General features: G+C 31.7%; 5 protein-coding genes across 9 annotated transcripts; 2 read left to right on the forward strand and 3 right to left on the reverse strand.

The window, feature by feature from the left end:
* The first annotated feature begins 125 nt into the window (after nucleotides 1–125).
* On the forward strand, nucleotides 126–4824 carry LOC117234543 (DNA-directed RNA polymerase III subunit RPC2). The gene is made up of 16 exons (XM_033495872.1): nucleotides 126–191; nucleotides 269–423; nucleotides 498–674; nucleotides 748–1039; nucleotides 1116–1273; nucleotides 1342–1447; nucleotides 1519–1704; nucleotides 1768–1881; nucleotides 1959–2159; nucleotides 2242–2519; nucleotides 2589–2728; nucleotides 2795–3387; nucleotides 3476–3722; nucleotides 3795–3959; nucleotides 4034–4164; nucleotides 4247–4824. The coding sequence occupies exons 1-16, from the start codon at nucleotides 126–128 to the stop codon at nucleotides 4628–4630; spliced, it is 3393 nt and encodes a 1130-aa protein (XP_033351763.1). The 3' UTR covers nucleotides 4631–4824.
* Nucleotides 4825–5101: 277 nt separating this feature from the next.
* LOC117234550 (pyridoxal kinase) lies at nucleotides 5102–6850 on the reverse strand. The gene is made up of 7 exons (XM_033495899.1): nucleotides 6545–6850; nucleotides 6230–6329; nucleotides 5966–6109; nucleotides 5772–5892; nucleotides 5564–5706; nucleotides 5300–5479; nucleotides 5102–5224 (listed from the first exon to the last, which is right to left on the reverse strand). Exons 1-7 carry the CDS (start codon nucleotides 6635–6637, stop codon nucleotides 5103–5105), a joined length of 903 nt encoding a protein of 300 aa, XP_033351790.1. The 5' UTR covers nucleotides 6638–6850; the 3' UTR covers nucleotide 5102.
* Nucleotides 6851–7281: 431 nt separating this feature from the next.
* On the forward strand, nucleotides 7282–12304 carry LOC117234546 (zinc finger protein 148-like). Of its 5 annotated transcripts, none has more exons than XM_033495883.1 (6): nucleotides 7282–7452; nucleotides 7667–7907; nucleotides 8415–8635; nucleotides 9197–9479; nucleotides 9712–9898; nucleotides 9971–12304. In XM_033495883.1, the coding sequence occupies exons 1-6, from the start codon at nucleotides 7446–7448 to the stop codon at nucleotides 11522–11524; spliced, it is 2493 nt and encodes an 830-aa protein (XP_033351774.1). In that variant the 5' UTR covers nucleotides 7282–7445; the 3' UTR covers nucleotides 11525–12304. The 5 variants fall into 5 exon arrangements, with proteins under 5 accessions (XP_033351774.1, XP_033351773.1, XP_033351777.1 ...); XM_033495882.1 differs by lacking the exon at nucleotides 7282–7452 and adding an exon at nucleotides 7541–7565; XM_033495885.1 differs by lacking the exons at nucleotides 7282–7452; nucleotides 7667–7907 and adding an exon at nucleotides 8956–8970 and having other exon boundaries at nucleotides 8509–8635; nucleotides 9134–9479.
* Nucleotides 12305–12599: 295 nt separating this feature from the next.
* LOC117234551 (ATP synthase subunit delta, mitochondrial) lies at nucleotides 12600–13685 on the reverse strand. The gene is made up of 4 exons (XM_033495900.1): nucleotides 13571–13685; nucleotides 13221–13349; nucleotides 12941–13138; nucleotides 12600–12835 (listed from the first exon to the last, which is right to left on the reverse strand). The coding sequence occupies exons 2-4, from the start codon at nucleotides 13338–13340 to the stop codon at nucleotides 12668–12670; spliced, it is 486 nt and encodes a 161-aa protein (XP_033351791.1). The 5' UTR covers nucleotides 13341–13349; nucleotides 13571–13685; the 3' UTR covers nucleotides 12600–12667.
* A 1218-nt stretch (nucleotides 13686–14903) lies between these two features.
* Nucleotides 14904–17334, reverse strand: LOC117234631 (zinc finger protein SNAI2). The gene is made up of 5 exons (XM_033496025.1): nucleotides 17263–17334; nucleotides 16435–16608; nucleotides 16088–16337; nucleotides 15305–15974; nucleotides 14904–15138 (listed from the first exon to the last, which is right to left on the reverse strand). Exons 1-5 carry the CDS (start codon nucleotides 17332–17334, stop codon nucleotides 14904–14906), a joined length of 1401 nt encoding a protein of 466 aa, XP_033351916.1.
* Nucleotides 17335–18587: the final 1253 nt, after the last annotated feature.

Below are 18587 nucleotides of genomic sequence, written 5' to 3' on the forward strand. Positions count from 1 at the left end.
ATCGGAACAATCAGATGAATATGATTCGATGAAATATAGGTTAAGAAAGTGTAGCGGTGAAATTATTTCTCCATCAAGTTGTTTTAATTCTTACGCTATAATATATACTTTTCATAAACAGAAAGATGGGAGAAATGAAAATTAATATTAAGTCGGAAACAAAATATAATAAAGTAGTAAAACATATTCAGGTATGATGGAGGTTGGACTGTGGTTTATTTAACAAAATTTATTACAAGCAATTAATTATAAAACTACTTTTTTATAGGATAAATGGAAACTTGTGCCTGCCTTCCTCAAGGGCAAAGGTTTAGTTAAGCAACATATTGATTCTTTTAACTACTTCATAAATGTGGAGATAAAAAAAATTATAAAAGCAAATGAGAAAGTACTTAGTGATGCGGATCCTTTATTTTATGTAAAGTAAGCAATATTATCTTGCATATTAATTACACACTATTATATTGCACCACTTACTACATTATTTTCTTTTGTAGATATTTGAACGTTCATGTAGGTCTACCAGATGTTGAGGAAGGTTTTAATGTAACACGTTCTACTACTCCACATGAATGTCGTTTAAGGGATTTAAATTATTCGGCTCCAATTACAGTTGATATTGAATATATAAGAGGTCACCAACCAATAATCAAAAATAATTTACTGATTGGCAGGTATAAACTAATAAATATCTTTGAACTATTAATAATTAAACAATATGAACTGAATTACCTGTTACTTTCCTAGAATGCCTATTATGTTAAGAAGTTCAAATTGTGTATTAACTGGTAAATCGCATTTTGAATTGTCAAAGATGAATGAATGTCCACATGATCCTGGTGGTTATTTTATAGTGAATGGTCAAGAAAAAGTAATTTTGATACAAGAACAAATGCTTAGAAATAGAATTATTTTGGAGGAAGATAGTAAGGGATGTATTGTAGCATCTTGTAATAGTTCCACTCATGAAAGAAAAACCAAGACTAACATAGTAGGAAAAGCTGGAAGATATTACATGAGACATAACATTTTTCAAGATGTACGTACATTGCAGTTATGTGGTAAAACTTGTGTGAATAACGTTTAATGGAATATAAATATATTGTTGTATATAGGATATACCTGTGACAATAATATTTAAAGCAATGGGGATTGTGAGTGATCAAGAAATTATGCAACTTATTGGTACAGAAGAAGAATTTATGAAAAAGTTTGCACCCACTTTAGAAGAATGTCACGTTTTAAATGTATTTGCTCAAAATCAAGCATTAAGGTATTTCATTAAAAAGTATAAGAAATATTAATGTATATTATGAACATTGATTACAAGCATTGTTTCAGGTTTCTTAGCAATAAAAGAAAGCAAAAAAGGTATTCAGTCATAAAAGCTAGTGTTACGGATGAAATGAAGGATATATTGGCAACCAATATTTTGTCGCATGTTCCTGTTAGTAATTTAGTAATTATAATCATAATATAATATCTAAAACGGTATTACTATGATATTTGGTGTTACAGGTTATAGATTTTAATTTTAAAATGAAAGCAACCTACATTGCTTTAATGATTCGTAAAGTTATGAAAGCACAATCTGATGGAAAACTTATAGATGATAGGGATTATTATGGAAATAAACGATTAGAACTGGCTGGTTCTTTGTTGTCTTTGATGTTTGAAGATTTATTTAAAAGATTTAATTGGGAGGTATTATATATGATAATATTAAATAAGGATCATAGTTCAAATTATGATATTTAATGTTTGCAGTTAAAACAAATAGCTGATAAAAATATACCAAAAATTAAGGCTGCACAATTTGATATTGTAAAACATATGAGACAAGACCAAATTACCAATGGATTGGCTTTTGCCATATCATCTGTAAGTAAATAACTAAATTCAATATATAGATAAAAGTATGTTAATATCAAATTACACACAAAAAATATATTAAACAGGGTAATTGGACGATTAAACGATTTAAAATGGAACGACATGGAGTTACGCAAGTGTTGTCTAGACTTTCTTATATTTCTGCACTTGGTATGATGACACGTGTTAATTCTCAATTTGAAAAAACCAGGAAAGTATCTGGTCCCCGATCTTTGCAACCATCTCAATGGGGAATGCTCTGTCCTAGTGATACTCCCGAAGGGGAAGTGAGTGTTACTTCCATACATATACTTCAATCGAGATTATTAATTATGATACATAAAATTATTTATACAATACTTTTTATAGGGTTGTGGTTTAGTTAAAAACCTAGCTCTTATGACACATATCACAACAGAAATTGATGAAGAACCAATTGTTAGATTGGCCTTTAACTTAGGAGTTGAAAACGTTAATATACTTGGTGGAGAAGAAATCAATAATAAAAAAGTTTACATGGTATTTTTAAATGGCAATATCCTGGGTATAGTAAAGAATTATCAGAGACTAGTAAATGTTTTTAGATTATTACGAAGGAAAGGTCTAATTAATGGTTTCGTTTCTATACATACACAGCACCAGCATAGGTAATGTTTATCTAAAATTTATATAATATATGACATTACAATTTTGTATAATTGTTACAATGTTCATAGATGCATTCAAATTAGTTCTGATGGAGGACGATTATGTAGACCATACATTATTGTACAGAATGGCAATCCACTAATACAAGAAAAACATATAAAACTACTTGAACAAGGAATACGAAGTTTCGAAGATTTTTTACAAGAAGGTTGGTAAAAAATATAAGAAACAAAATTCTGTCATGTTTTTAATAATATTATGACATTATTATTAGGTTTAATTGAATATTTGGATGTGAACGAAGAAAATGATAGTTCTATTGCATTCAATGAATCACACATTAATGAGAAGACAACACATTTAGAAATTGAGCCATTTACATTACTTGGTGTTTGTGCTGGTCTAGTACCATATCCACATCACAATCAAAGTCCAAGAAATACTTATCAATGTGCTATGGGAAAGCAAGCAATGGGAACTATTGGTTATAATCAACGTAATCGTATCGATACATTGATGTATAATTTAGTTTATCCTCAAACACCTATGGTTAAATCCCGAACAATAGAACTAATAAACTTTGATAAACTACCTGCTGGTCAAAATGCAACAGTAGCTGTTATGTCTTATAGTGGCTACGATATTGAAGATGCTCTTATTTTAAACAAGGCTTCAATTGATAGAGGATTTGGTAGATGTTTAATATATCGAAATGCAAAATGTACATTAAAAAGATACGCAAATCAGACATACGATCGAATAATGGGTCCATTGATTGATTCCAATACAAAGAAACCTGTTTGGAAACATGACATAATCGATAGTGATGGAATTGCTGCACCTGGAGAAATGGTGGAAAATAGAAAGGTATAGTTTTAAACATTGGTAGTAACAAATAAGTTGAATTGCATATATTTACATAATTAGCAAGTTCATATATTTTTTCTTTTTGTAGGTAATGGTAAATAAATCATCGCCGGCCGCAAATATAGGTCCAGTGAATGCTGGTAATGTTCAAACGCAAACAGAATACAAAGATGTCCCAGTTGTTTTTAAAGGACCTGTTCCTGCTTATGTTGAGAAGGTTATGATTTCCAGTAATGCAGAAGATGCATTTTTAATTAAATTATTATTGCGACAAACTCGACGACCTGAGATAGGTGACAAATTTAGTAGTCGACATGGACAGAAGGGTGTAACTGGTATGTATTTACACATACTTTATCATTTAATTTTGCAAGTACATTAATATTACTATCGACCTTTATACACAGGATTAATTGTGGAACAGGAGGATATGCCATTTAATGATTATGGTATATGTCCTGATATGATAATGAATCCACATGGTTTTCCTTCACGTATGACAGTTGGGAAATTGATAGAATTACTTGCTGGTAAAGCTGGTGTTATAAAAGGAGAATTTCATTATGGCACAGGTACAATAATAAGAAATTATTGTTTTGATAATTTTTTAAACTACTAATTTATAACAATTTTCATTTTTATTTAGCATTTGGAGGTTCAAAAGTTAAAGATGTTTGTAACGAATTGGTAAAGCATGGTTATAATTACTTGGGCAAAGATATCTTCTACTCTGGTATTACAGGAGAACCATTACAAGCGTATATTTATTCTGGACCAGTAAGTCGATGATATCTTAATTTTTAATTTCAATTTAATATTGATCATGTACATTATTATAAGGATATAACTTAAAACATAGGTATATTATCAAAAATTGAAACATATGGTACAAGATAAAATGCATGCTCGAGCACGAGGACCAAGAGCTGTGTTAACGCGTCAACCAACGGAAGGTCGGGCCAAAGAAGGTGGTTTAAGATTAGGTGAAATGGAACGGGATTGTTTAATCGGATATGGTGCTAGTATGATGTTAATAGAAAGACTCATGATATCCAGTGATGCATTTGATGTTGATGTATGTAACAAATGTGGCTTGATGGCATATAGTGGTTGGTGTCACAGTTGTCGTTCTAGTTCATGTGTTTCTACGATTTCTATGCCCTATGCTTGCAAGTTACTTTTCCAAGAACTTCAATCTATGAACATTGTACCTCGTTTAACATTAAAAAATTATTGTGAGTAGTTTGAATCAAGGTTACTGATATTCATATGTAAATACAAGGTAACCCAGTTAAATGCGATCACCTAAATATCTGCCTAAATAATTAAATATTACGTCACTTTACATTATGTTCTATTGTGGAAATGTGATCCTTGAAATAGCTTAAGATATTCAGGTGATTCCATTTAACTGGGACATTCTATATATTCACAGTATCTGTGTGTGTAATTTAATTTTGCTGAAATATTGATAAAAGTATTTTTTATTCGTTAAGTTACTTATAAAAATATATAAGGTAATTATTTTTTACTGGAAGACATTAAAACATAGATTTCTTTGAATCAATTAAATCATATCATTTGTAGTGTACTATATATGTAACTTATATACACATATATATAACAAATTTAATCAACAAGTTATTTTATAATTTTAACTACTGGAAAGCTTATTACATATGTGTATAATATATTAGCAAATGGGTTTTGACCATTTAATTTGTTGATACAATTACTTCAGCAAACAAACAGATTTCTGGAGTTTCAATATAATTCTTGCTTTGTATTAATTTTAATTCAATTTTTCTTGCAAGTTGGGATTCTTTATCTTGACATGCTAGTAAAAATTTTGAAAAAAGTTATTACCATTTATTTTATATCTTTATATAAGGAAATGATGAAGAACAAATACCTTTAGAATATTCATAAGTTTTTAGTAGGACACTGTATAAAGAATTTACAGTTTTTTCAATGGCAGTTTTCATATCATTTTGCAAATATGTGTGAGCTAAAAATAGAGCAGCAAAAAGATCTCCAGAACCTGTAAAACTAGCTGGTATTTTTGGAATATTGATTTTTACTAATTTATTCTCTGAAATTAAAATAAATTTTATATGAATTTGGTATTTTCAAAAATTTTATTTAGTCTAAGTGTCAATCTTAATTACTTCATTACCTTTATTTGTACTAATTATTGCTGTTAGTTTATCATTAATTTCTGTTGATGAGACAGCTACTGTTTGGGGGCCAATTTTATGTAATACAGTTACAGCATCTTGTAATTCAGACATTGTATTGATTTTTATGTTACTTAATAATCTATAATAATTAAAATGATATTATACATTTAATTTATATTAGATTTATCAATGTTTATAACTTACTCCAATTCAAATTGATTTGGTACTACAATATCAGCCAATGGTACTATTTCTTCTCTATAAATTTCTTTCAATGCTTCAGGAACATACATTTTTCCATTATCTCCCATAACAGGATCACATACTTTTATTAAGAAGTGTATGATTAATAAAATAATATTTTTAACAAATATTACTTATTTATGTAAATTGTTTACCATATATAAGATTTGGATTTTTATGTTTTAATACACGAACTACTTCTGCTATTTTTTTTAAAAATGAAGCAGAACCAACATATCCAGTAAGTAAATGAGTATAATTATCTAAATTATTTTGTACTAAACCATTTATTAACTCCTCTGTAAAGTAATTATAGTATAAATTTAGTAAAGTATACTGTAAAGTAATTAAAGTATAAATTTAAGAAATATTTAAACTATTTTTTATTGATTACATTCTTTAAACAAATTTTATCTTACCTAAATCTTTGTCATTTAGTACTTGGCCTTTGAAGACCTTGTAGCCAGTATGATTGGAAAGCTGAACAGAATTAATTGCATCCACTTCAAAGCCCAGCAGCTAAATAGAACAGATTATGATTTTATATTTTTTATTTTGTGCCCAAGCGATTGCAACTTTATTGTTAAAAATATTATTCATGTAATTATTAAATAAACATGCAATGAAGCATGAAAATCATTTTTAAAGTACGAAAGAATGAACTTACTGATAAAACATTGGTGATAAGACGGTGATAAAAATATGGTTTCTATAATAAAGAACATATTGTTTACCTGTAAAGGAAATACTGCACTTTTATTACCAACGTAACCAGATACTACATGACTTTGTATCGAAAGAATTCGTGGTGTTTTTTTAAAACACATGCTTGATCAGCTGATATTTAAATACAATTTACAGAACGTGATGAAACTACCTATTCAATACTTTTTCTTTGGTATAATTTGTTTACACCTCACACCCTTTTAGTCCAGAGAGATGATATAAAGATACGCGAAAGAATACGCAAGTCATGTGTTACCGTGCAAGTGAATGCGATATGAGAACAGAAAGAGAACGCTACAGAGGCGTCTTCTATTCTTGTCTAATTAGGCATGACACTAACGTCGCACAGTTGATCAGTGTATTATACTTATAGATTTACTATACGAGTGTGCGTGTGTTATTAGACAAGGACGCAAGAAGTCTCTATGCAGTGTTCTTCTTCTATTCCTGTATCGCTTTTTCAACTCTTTCTCTACCTCTATCTTTATATCACTATGATTTAGTGCCACTAAATACTTTATTATACATATGTATATTTATATAATGCTTCAGAGGTACATAATATTTTTTGCTATCTTTCAGTATTTCATTATTATTGGTGCATTGAATCTTTCGTCGAGGCTGTTTTCATGTGACAAATCTTTTTTTAGATGTAATATGTAGCAAATACACGTAATATCTCGTAATTTTAGCATACGTAAAATATATAAAATATATAAGATTTAGCATCCAATGTATTTCTCTGTTACACATTCTAAAAGTTTTAGAGCCCGCCGCGCTGATGGCATTCTGACTATTTTTGTGTCAATTTCAACGTTACCGATTCGATTCCATCAGAGAGGAAATATTTGATACAAAATCAGATTATAATATGTATCGCCATAGTAATTATATTTAAAATCAAATGTAATGCAAGTTACAGTATTTTATACATCTTAGTGTATTTTTATATAACATATAAATATTACATTTTAATAATTATTGAAAGAGTAAATTTTTCTAGAGTAAATATATATTATATGGCTGATGGTAAAGAAAATATTTAATATAACGATCGAGTAACTTAAAAAAATTGTAGTATTTTTAATAACGCATCTATTTTAATGTTATTTCATGATTTGTTTGTACAGCTAAGAAAAGTATGGCGGCGTGGGAAGGCGAAAAATTTCAAGAAATCGGGAATGCCGATGATATCGAAGAGAACTTTAATAACATTCTCGTGACACATGATCTTCAAGATTGTCTGGATGATAGTTTAGATTTAACCAGTTTTGGGAAAGTGTATGAAGAAAGTGGTGTATTTGATTACGAGAAGTATTCCGATGACGATGCTCCTATAGACGAAAAACTATCAAATAATAATGTTACCGAGTAAGATCACATAAACTTTTAATATTTATTATTTTGTTTATAATACAAACTTCCTTTATATGAGCTAGATACAAATATTAGAAAATCAGTGAGTAAGATATAAATTATTAACCTCTTAATTTGTAACAGCAAACAGTGTTTTGTATGACGTCCTTATAAGGATATAAGATATATAACGTATTTTGAAATTAGATTTTTGCTTTTCAGTGTAAAATTTTGTATTTATACAGTGAACGAAAGTCCTTTATACATTATTGGAGTTTTTAATGAATATATTTAATTATACAAAATTTAATTAATTTCATTTTCTTTCAATTATAGTTCAGAATATATTTTTTCAGTTAAGTGCATTTTATATTTAATAACTTGTGTTACTATTTTAATAATTTCGTATACTTTTGTATTACTGTGTGGCAATTAATATTTTATCATTCAAAGTATTTTTATTAATAATGTAAATACAATTGTTGGCATGACATATATGTATATAAATATATATTAATATAGGTCAATACATTCAATCAATCCTCATGAAATTTATATGCGTATCCATTCTGGCCGAGATGATATTTCAACAAGTAAATCTTCACATACAACTACTGCAATTCAAAGCATAGTTCCAGATGCAAATCAGAAGCATATTGGTCGATATACCTGTGAATATGAAGGTTGTAATAGGACATATAGTACAGTTGGTAATCTACGTACCCATATGAAAACACATAAAGGTAAAAATTTTATGTATGCGTATATCTTAATTTATGAATAAAACATAGATTTTTCATAAAAGGTTAATTTTTACTAAGTTTGTATAAACAAGGAATAAAAAGATCTTTTATATTATTAATATCTAATGTGCTTTATATGTAGCAGCATGTCATGATAATTTTATTTTATACTTCCCAATTATTTAAAATATCAATGGTAATGCTTTAAAATTGTTCTTATCTTATTTGTGTAATAAAATAAAATTATTATATGCTTTGCATGTTATGCTTGTAGTATAATGTTTATATTAATTTGTCTTTCCTTCTTTTTGCCTGCTAAGTCTGAGGAAAATAAGGTAAGCTTATGAAATGTTATCAATTGGTGTGGTACTTGTTATTAATGAATAAAAAGGTATAAAGTCTGCTCATGTTTTACAAACTTTTCATGTATACTTTCTATTGGTTATAAAGTCATCAATGCTGGTATAAAGGGAACGCTTCGACCTGCATGGCTTTCAGATACTGCAAGCAATAGGTAGCCCAGCAAACTTTTTATGTGGAAGGAATTCTCAAAACTTTCAGGCGAGTATCGATTTAAATGTGCAGAACCAAGTTGTGGCAAGGCATTTCTTACGTCGTACAGCCTTAAGATTCATATTAGAGTACACACAAAAGTGAAACCATTTGAATGCAACCACAAAGGCTGTGAAAAAGCATTCAATACCCTTTACAGACTGAGAGCTCACCAAAGACTTCACAGTGGCAACACATTTAATTGCGAAGAGACTGGATGTGTTAAATTTTTCACTACTCTAAGTGATCTCAAGAAACATATACGTACTCATACTCAAGAAAGACCTTACAAGTATGTTTTTTGATACTTTTCAACTGATTTTCATCTTCAGCTATGTGCTGAATATAAACACACATTACTGAAATTTTAATATACAATTGCAACTGAAACACTAAAACTATGGATTTGGTTTTGCACTATTCAATTTGTATAATCTCTTCTATCTTATATCAAATGTGAATTACATAAAGCAGACTACATATGCATATAATATGTATAATGGATAAAAACATTATTTTTTTAGATGTAGGGAAAAAGGATGTGGTAAGGCTTTTACAGCATCACATCATTTGAAAACGCACAGAAGAACACATACGGGAGAACGACCTTATGTATGTACTGTAGGCAATTGCAAACGATCCTTCACCACACCTCATAGTTTAAAGAGTCACTTGAAGACTCATAAGAGAACGACTGATATCGACGAAACGGTACATAACAAATTTTGCAGGGTTACTATGCAGTTTTCAATGTTTCTATCGTATTGTGTTACTTTATTACAGAAACATGAAGTCAATAAAGATGATTACAGAAACCAAAGAAACAGTGAGATATTGAAAACCGAAATCGATGTTGATGAAATAACGTCGAGAAATACAAATGTGCCATGTTATGCCATTATACCGTTATCTTCTAGCAATACACAAAATAAGGAAAGTATTACTTATTTATCTATTGAAAATCCAAATGATCAGTCATCTTCTACAAATGATATGATAGATATCTTAAATCAAAACAGACTAACCAAAGAACTTGATTATAACATCACTAACAAAGATGCTGAAAATTTAAATAAATCAACAAATGTCACTGTTCTTGCGTCGGAAAATATTGTCATAGATAATTTTACCGGGCATACAATTGATAATTTTAATAATAATGAAAGTTATAACAAATTTAAAATATTCAATGACGTAAATAATTCGAATTTACAACGGGAGCAAAATCAACAATATAGTTCTAATCCTTCAACGAAAGTGCAAGATAGCAAGGCAAATAATACAAATAAGTCCAATTCACTAAATTTGGAGCAAAAAATTATACAAGACGGCCTACAAAATACTATTGTTCACATCTCAGAAGGAACGAATTTTACAAGTGATGTGCAACAATATGTAAATGACAATACTATTGCTAAGAAAGTTTATGATAATAAAACAAATGTAAGTGCGGTTGCTGAAAACAATAATGCGACTTTGTACAACACAAATTCTGTTACTAGTCATGTATCAAATATAATTAGTTCCTCTAGTGAGACTCAACTCTTTGATAGTGAGATAGGAAATTTACCATTTATTAATGATAGTTTACGAACTGGATCTCTTAATGAAGTTGAACATGTATTGAATTGTAATGTTATTACAACTACGCAGTCGGAAGCTATTGAACTAGCCATAGCATCCGAGGAGGAAATACCTTCTCCCTGGATAGATGTCATGGCATTGGCAACCCCATCTGCTTTAAGGCGGCAGTCCTGGTCGGAATTGAACGCTTTTCCAACAGCGGTTCACTCATTAGTCGACTTAGTTGAACCGGAACCGTATCCTTTACAGATAGAAAATGACTTGCAACCACTACAAGTAAATAATGTAAATTTAGTAGACGTGGAAAACATTAATACCGAATGTACCGAAGTCACATGTTGTAAGGAGAACGATAAAGATAAAGAAAGCGAAAATAGAATAAAAATAAAAAAAAGTAGAAATATCCTACAGGAGATTACAGCCGAAGCAGATATATGCAAATGTATTGATTGTAAATGTGATCATCTACAAAATTGTCAAAATTGCTCAAACAATACAATTCCTGAAATGGCTAAAAAGCACGTTTCATCGAAAATAGTAGATGATTTAGTGTCCTGTATACAAAGCGAATGTGTTTGCGACAATGAGCCCGGTGGTTGTGGGTCTTGTTGTGTTGTGATTTGTTTAAAAACATTGCAGCAATTGCAAAAAGTATTCAGTCGTAATTGCTGTAAAAGTACTAACAGTATAACGTGTTGTAGAGAAAAATTGTTATCCCCATTAATGAAGTGCCAGTTAACAAAAAACCAATGAGGCAAATACTTTAGTGTGTAACTAGTCATGTCGAAAGAAATATTTTTACATAAATATTGAATAAGAATCTGTTATTTATCGTAATATATAAGCTAATTTTTCTTATAAATGTCAATGTTTAAAAATTTTGTCTAGAACAATCGAGAGTATGGGACTGTGTGTATATATTTGTATTATGTTTCAAGATTTTGTTATATAGATGCAATATGTAAATGTTATATATTTTTAAAGTATGTCAATTTATTTGTAGATTTTTTACTTAAAAGTTTTTAAATGTACATCGCTGTTAAATAGTTTTGAATAGTTTATAGAAAAGGAAAAATTGCATTGTGTGCTGTAAAAAATAGAAAAATGTCATTGTAAGAAACGAAAATGCCAAATTTGATATTTGTATATTAAGACGAGGGTATAACATATTTTAATGTGCAATTACCATGTACATACAATTCTTATACATAATGATTGTTGTAAGATACTTAAATTCATGTAATATTGGGAATCAACAATATTTATGGATTTATGTAGTATTTAGAAAAAATAAATTATCTGTGACCATGCGAGTGTGTGATGTACTAAACATATTAATAGTTGAAAAAATAAAATATTTATTGTTTATCAACTGTTTTCTAATGTACAACGCTCAGAAGGGAAGTGATTCATCAACTTAAGGAGATTAATTATAAAAAAAAGTGTGACGAAGTATGAAAATAATGTTAATGTTGTTAAATATATGAATTTTTGAATTGCTTACAAAGTAAATCACAGAAATTTTTTAGTCTTTGTTGTATTAAAAGTACTTGTTAAATGTAACAAAAAATCAAAACTTATTTTAAAGTATGTCTTATGGAAAAAAGATTGTTTGATTAAATAAAATTTTACTAACGTGTAATAAATTATTACATAAAAGTACGTATTGTTATTTTCTTTCTGTAATAAGTTTGATTACATGTATGCATACATATATATATATATATATACACGCACAGGCGTGCTCGCGCTCGCGTATATATAATATAGCTGTATAGCTTTGATATTACTGTATTTTCATGTAGGAGTATGACAGAAACATGGAAAATATGTTGCCTAAGGATTTAATGTTATACAGTTTGATATTTTAATATATATACAATAGTTGCACAATGTTTACTGCACAGCTTGTACTAAAGCTTCTGCAACTTCAACCGCAATTGCTGCTTCAGCCTTATCTTGTTCCGACGATGCAGATGAAAGCTGTTGCTGAGCTTTACTAAGAAGTTCTCTAGCTGCAGTTCCATCAAGATTTTCCACGGGATGAGCTTCTTCCGCCAAAATCTATCAATATTTTTTAATTTGCAATATTTTAGGGTAGAATAACATTAAAAACTATTTAACAGTTTGCTGCTCTTATTTAAATAATATAATATATCAAATATATACCTGTACGCTGTTGTTTTCATTTATAGTGACCGTCCCTGAAGAAACAAAAACTTTTTTGACTGTCCCATCTTCCTCGTATACTGTGACTACGCCTGGTTTTAATACAGCCAAGGTAGGAACATGTTTTGGTAAAATACCAAAAGAACCAGAAAATGATGGTACATCTACTTGTTTAATCACACTTTCATTATAAAATACCTGTAACACAATTTCATTAGAAATTCATAAAATTGAAATTTAAAAGAATATGTACATGAAAAAACCATGTGTTCACTTATACCTGATTAGCCCCAGCCAATGTAAACTTCATTTCATTGCTAACGGGTGCATCGGCGTAAGTTCTTTTTTGATTACGAATATATTTTAAATAAGGGCGTAAATTGCGTGCGATAGTAGCCATTTTAATATACTGTAACAAAAAATTATTCGTGAAGTTTTATGTAAAGTTGTATAAAATGATAACTGAAACTGGTTACATCACAATTCGATCTACATGTATTGTTCATCTCTTACATTTAAACGAGTTAAAGAGACAAGATACATATATGGAAGGCAATTAAATTTGACTGCAAGTTCAATACATTCATCTTCTAGATTTATTTAAATATCCTCCATACTGTAAATACTTACGTTATGGCAGTTATCGAAGATGTAAGTAGAAATTGGTATCAGCCACTGCAAGGAGGCAGACGAAATCCAAACCAATTAATACATATACATAGTACCAAGTAGTACAGATGACAAGGTTTTTATTATGCTCAAACGATGGCGTTACTATCGAAATGTTTCAGTAACGTCCTCTTTATTGCCTACAGTTGCTAGATTTAAATAAAGCTGCGCGAATTCAAGTTCTCTTAACGAAAATAATTAATTTGATTGAAATAAAAGTGTTCAAGAAATTCAATCTGTGTCTCTGACATGCAAAATTAACAAAACTTTTGCATTTAGAAAAAAACTTCACACGTGAGTTACTTGTAATTATTTATTTAACCACACAGTGTTCATATATATATATATATATATATATATATATATATATGTATGTATGTATGTATGTATGTATGTATATATGTACATGGCTGTGCCGTTATTAATTCTTCATGTGTGTTAGCAGGTGCTGGTGTCATGTATGTAATACATTCAATTTGTATAATACATCTTATATCTAGATCGATTTTTACATATTTTACATACGGTTCTAATTTCTTGTTAGCTATTTAAAAACAACATCAAAGAAATTACCTTAAAGGCTTATACTTTAATCAGAGCTTTATGTATCACAACGAATAATTATCAGCATCAATGAAGCCTCGACGTTACTTTGTTGTTTCGTTCGTTCTTACCATGCATAATGCATGATATTTTCTGAAAAGTGTTGTCCTTGGTAATACAGCTGCTAGCTATAGATTTCTGCTGGGGTAACTCCGGTTTTTCTCCTAATTTAGATGCGTGGAAGAAAAATCGGAGTCCGATCGTCGGGACTTGAGAATCCGAGTCCCGAACGTTCGTAAGTTAAGGCGTTAATTTAAGTTAACCACTGCGTTGTCGTCGTCGTCTGGTACTACTTAGTATCGAGTACTTAGTATCTGGTACTACTTAGTATTTGCTCGTCGAGTGTCGTTACATATCCTATGATGCGTACTTAAATATCTTTTTTTATATCGAACATCCTGCATCCATTAAAATTTTTTGTTATAATTAAATATTTACATAATAAAATATTTACAACTACTTCGAATATTAAAAAAATAATTAATTTTTGACTATGAAATTTGTTATAAGGAAACCAGCTCTCCTATTAGTGCATCAGCTTCGACGATAACTTATAAAATAAATGACGTTCATGGGGAATTCCGTTTATAACTACATATGAGTAAATTGTTGTTTATAACTACATATGACGTCAAAGATGATTAGAGTTCTATAAGCCTATTGCGGCGTGTAATATCTCCTCTTTTTCTACTTAAACGTCAGCACCATCAGACGAAGTATCCGTACTATCGATTATGTTTTCTTGGTGTCTCGATTTTAAATGCCTCTCAAGATCTCTCCTTCTGACCAAAACTTTTCCACATAAGTCACACCTGTATGGTGTTTCGCCCTCCGAGTGTAGCCGTACGTGTTTATTCAAATTGCTAGGATCTCCGAATGGTCGCAGGCAATATTTGCATTTTAAGGGTTTGTAACCGGTATGGGTTCTGTGAATAGAAAGAATGCAAAATTTTCCACGAATATTTTTCGTGATGAACTTTTCGATAAGAAATTCGTCGAAAATAGAGAATGATTCCTTTGAGAAGAAAGTCGAAAACTTGGAGCGCGTAAGTTAGATACTAGATGAAACGAAACTCTGAACGGTATACTGACCTGATGTGGATTTTTAAACCATATTTTCTCGAGTAAACCTTTCCACAATAAATGCAGAAGTGTCCTTGCTTCGATTTACCGAGATTGCTGACTATGGTTTCCACTTGTGCTGCATGGACGTCGGTACTGATCGGTGCGACAGTCGTTTGCATATTGTAGGGCGTTAAAACAGTCTCGTTCCTTGTTAGTGGATGGATCTTCTTAAGGATGCTGCCTTGATTTGAGTATGGCTGGAAAGCAGACTGTCGATGAAGTGTATCTTTCGTTATAGACGGCTCTCTTGTCGATGGTGCTGGTTTGCTTGGTGAAATTTGCGTGGTGGATGAAGAATTAGAAGATAGCGCATTTGAAGAGGATGGAGAGGGTTGATCGGAACACTGCGATGGATTGATATTTGCAAGCTGAACGGTATTATCTATGGTTTTTATTGTGATCGGTGATACCCTGACAGGCGGAGCTTGCGGCAATTTGGTCAGTTCGAATTTGAAAGTCGGATTGGGGAACAGGTTGAGAGACAAGCTTGGTTTCGGCGACAAGTTGAATTCTTTGCTTAGCAACGTCCAGAGATGACTACTGTCCAGTCGATTGCACTTTAGGGCTAAGTGTATCTTCAAAGGATTTGGGAACTCGAACAAGTTGTTGCATATGTGACAAATATAGCGAGTCTGATCTAAAATCAATATACACGTCTTTGGGACAATTTTACAAAATGCTTATTCGCTGTTTGCGCAATTCCATTGCTTCTTACTTTTATTCTGTCCTATTTGCTGATATATGCTTTACCTTGTATGTTACATGGTGACAAGAATGGTATATTCAACATAGCGAGAATATATTCGGTAAACCACATCAGCAGTGGTTCACCGGGAGTTATGTCCCTTATCGTTTTCAGTATTACACCTTCGGCTGTAGTCATTAAGAGCACGTTACAGGCTTGACAGTCATTTGCAAATTCGATGATTTTTAACCAGCAAGGAGTGGTCACCAGCTTATTTACGCAAATCAGGCGACCTTCCGCATCGATAATTTCAACCTGCAATTCATCCATGCAGTTGAAATAATTTACACGAATTCACTTTTCTATTTCGGCAGTCTATTTCGATATCACAAACTGTATTTTTAATACATACATACTGAATTCCCGTTGCACTATTCTGAGACAGTTTTTTCACATCAATGATCTCCGTCGAAGAATCTTTTCCAATGGGCCCCGCAGCTCTGACGATAGGTTTGTTTAAATATTTTTGGAATAAAACGATCTTTTTGTACTCTTCAGCGTTCATCATCAAATTCTCCTCACTGCACTAGATACTTTATCTCGTGCAAAAACGATATGGCGAACACTGATCTTGGTTGGTATTAAAGTTTCTCGATGATGGTAACACGACGTCGATCTGTCAACTAAGTTCGAACTGCATTCCGCACGTGGCTTAAATATTCGGTGGGCTCGTACCCCGAATTGAGTATCAGGGGGTTAGACACTCGCTCCCCTCCACTGTTACACCCCATACCATTGTTAGTATACGTGTAATTGTATTTAAAGAACTAAAGGTTAAACGGCCCACGTGCTTACGACTTGCGAATCCTGATGCTTTATCAACTAGGGGAGGGGGTGTAAACGTAGATATAGGTGTGGTTAACGTTAACGAACGACGTGGGCCTTTTCAGAGATTTCGAGGAAACGTAAAGTATACCTAGCAAGATTCGCGTAATTCATTATTTCAGATAACTGTTAACTGACGATACGTTGAAAAGGGGCCTATCGGAAGAAGAACTTAAGAAGAATAACTCCACTAATTGACTACCCTTATTTTCACTAATTCCGAGACGTTTAACACGTCTAATGAATTTGTTACTACAGGTATAAGGAGAATATTATGTCCTTAACCGAGCAAAGTAAGGGTTAAGCGATGATTACAACATTCTTATTTTGTTTGTTCTAAGCTAATTGCAAATACCATAAGCGCCGTATTGTTTGACCCACAAAATCGGCTATTGTCTATGGGTGATCCATCCGTAATCTCTGACATGTATAAGGATTTTTTTGAAGATTTCGTTGAAAAATGTACATGCAGGCATTGTATCTACAACCGCGTAGATAAGAACGATTTCCATAACATTTCACTTATCGCCGTATCGTTTAATTTTCTCATGGTTTCAAAGGATTCATGCGTGTTCGATAGTTCAGCACCACGGTTACCACTATAAACTTATAGTTGGTCAAAATATCGATATTCAACGCTAGATCTCCTACATCTACTCTTCTGAACTATATACCTTTTTTCTGGATCATCGTCGATCTTGGTTCGCGTTTGGTTGTGATCACGGAGCACGTGATACGTACAGGTCATGCAGCCGTCACCAGGAGCCGGCTCTGACTGAGTGTTTCATGGGGCTATAAAAGCCTCATGTGAAAGGACATTGTTTGGCTCAGCTGCAAACCAACATAGCTCCCATGTGGAGGATGGGGGATGCTGCCGAAAGGTGCATCTGAATCAACTGTTGATTAGGAAATTAAGTGGCTCATTCTTCTCGCACGCGTGCGTACATCGTGATCGAACGATATCGCTTGGATTTACCTAATCGTTCTTCGATCTTTACGTTCTCCTCGCGAGCTAACCTATTGCAATTTGGATTTTGACTTATCTCCGATGACCGATTCTCTTCTTTTCGCAAACGTACTCTTTTTGCTTATAACGTATATGTATACAGACTTATACTATCAACGAAACGCAAAAAAGATTTTCACCTTTTAAGTTCGATGCATTTCGCAATAAGGAATCGTTCTTCCTTCGAAAAAGGCGGGATACAACCTTACAACGACAGATACAACGAAAGACAACCTGTCGTGCGTCGACCCTCTGCATTGATCTGATTTGTAAAACAATCTACGATAATTAATAAATTACGAAAAATAAGTTCGAGAAAAAGTAGTAGACGGGTCGACCTGATAAGTTACGTACACGTACGTATACGTGTCTATACGTGTACGTGACTTAACGAAAACTGTTCTCGGTGGACAGTAATTCTTCTTGATGAGTTGTTGTCTTTTCGAATTTGAACTTGGGACAGCTAAAGAAGTTGGAAAACGGTTTGGAAGCCTAATGAGCTCCTCCATCTTCGATATGACTCGTTTCCAGTTACGTAGTTACAGGTAAGTCTAGTAGAAATACCTAGTACCGACCGAGGTTACTGATACTTATCTAAATTTGCTAGAGAGACATTTCAAAAATTATTACAGCAATTTAGTTTCCGATAAGGACTCGACTGTCATTCGTGATAC

Source organism: Bombus vosnesenskii, unplaced genomic scaffold (assembly GCF_011952255.1).
Source record: "Bombus vosnesenskii isolate JDL3184/JDL3185 unplaced genomic scaffold, Bvos_JDL3184-5_v1.1 scf7180000013305, whole genome shotgun sequence".
Taxonomy (NCBI): Eukaryota; Metazoa; Arthropoda; class Insecta; order Hymenoptera; family Apidae; genus Bombus; species Bombus vosnesenskii.

Bases quoted from the DNA above. Each gene is read 5' to 3' on its own strand.
- LOC117234631 (XM_033496025.1), bottom strand. From the start codon at position 17,334: ATGTCAGAGATTACGGATGGATCACCCATAGACAATAGCCGATTTTGT. The intron at 16,609-17,262 runs GTATTTGCAATT...TAAAGTATCTAG, and splicing joins CAAACAATACGGCGCTTATG to TGCAGTGAGGAGAATTTGAT. The intron at 15,975-16,087 runs GTAAAGCATATA...TATTGATTTTAG, and splicing joins GTCACCATGTAACATACAAG to ATCAGACTCGCTATATTTGT.
- LOC117234551 (XM_033495900.1), bottom strand. From the start codon at position 13,340: ATGGCTACTATCGCACGCAATTTACGCCCTTATTTAAAATATATTCGT. The intron at 13,139-13,220 runs GTATAAGTGAAC...ATTGTGTTACAG, and splicing joins CATTGGCTGGGGCTAATCAG to GTATTTTATAATGAAAGTGT. The intron at 12,836-12,940 runs GTATATATTTGA...AAATATTGATAG, and splicing joins ATGAAAACAACAGCGTACAG to ATTTTGGCGGAAGAAGCTCA.
- LOC117234546 (XM_033495882.1), top strand. The intron at 9,480-9,711 runs GTATGTTTTTTG...TTATTTTTTTAG, and splicing joins ACTCAAGAAAGACCTTACAA to ATGTAGGGAAAAAGGATGTG. The intron at 9,899-9,970 runs GTACATAACAAA...ACTTTATTACAG, and splicing joins CGACTGATATCGACGAAACG to AAACATGAAGTCAATAAAGA.
- LOC117234543 (XM_033495872.1), top strand. From the start codon at position 126: ATGGGAGAAATGAAAATTAATATTAAGTCGGAAACAAAATATAATAAA. The intron at 1,040-1,115 runs GTACGTACATTG...TGTTGTATATAG, and splicing joins GACATAACATTTTTCAAGAT to GATATACCTGTGACAATAAT. The intron at 2,729-2,794 runs GTTGGTAAAAAA...CATTATTATTAG, and splicing joins CGAAGATTTTTTACAAGAAG to GTTTAATTGAATATTTGGAT.
- LOC117234550 (XM_033495899.1), bottom strand. From the start codon at position 6,637: ATGTGTTTTAAAAAAACACCACGAATTCTTTCGATACAAAGTCATGTA. The intron at 6,330-6,544 runs GTAAACAATATG...TGTTCTATTTAG, and splicing joins GTGCAGTATTTCCTTTACAG to CTGCTGGGCTTTGAAGTGGA. The intron at 5,707-5,771 runs GTAAGTTATAAA...TAATTATTATAG, and splicing joins CCAAATCAATTTGAATTGGA to ATTATTAAGTAACATAAAAA.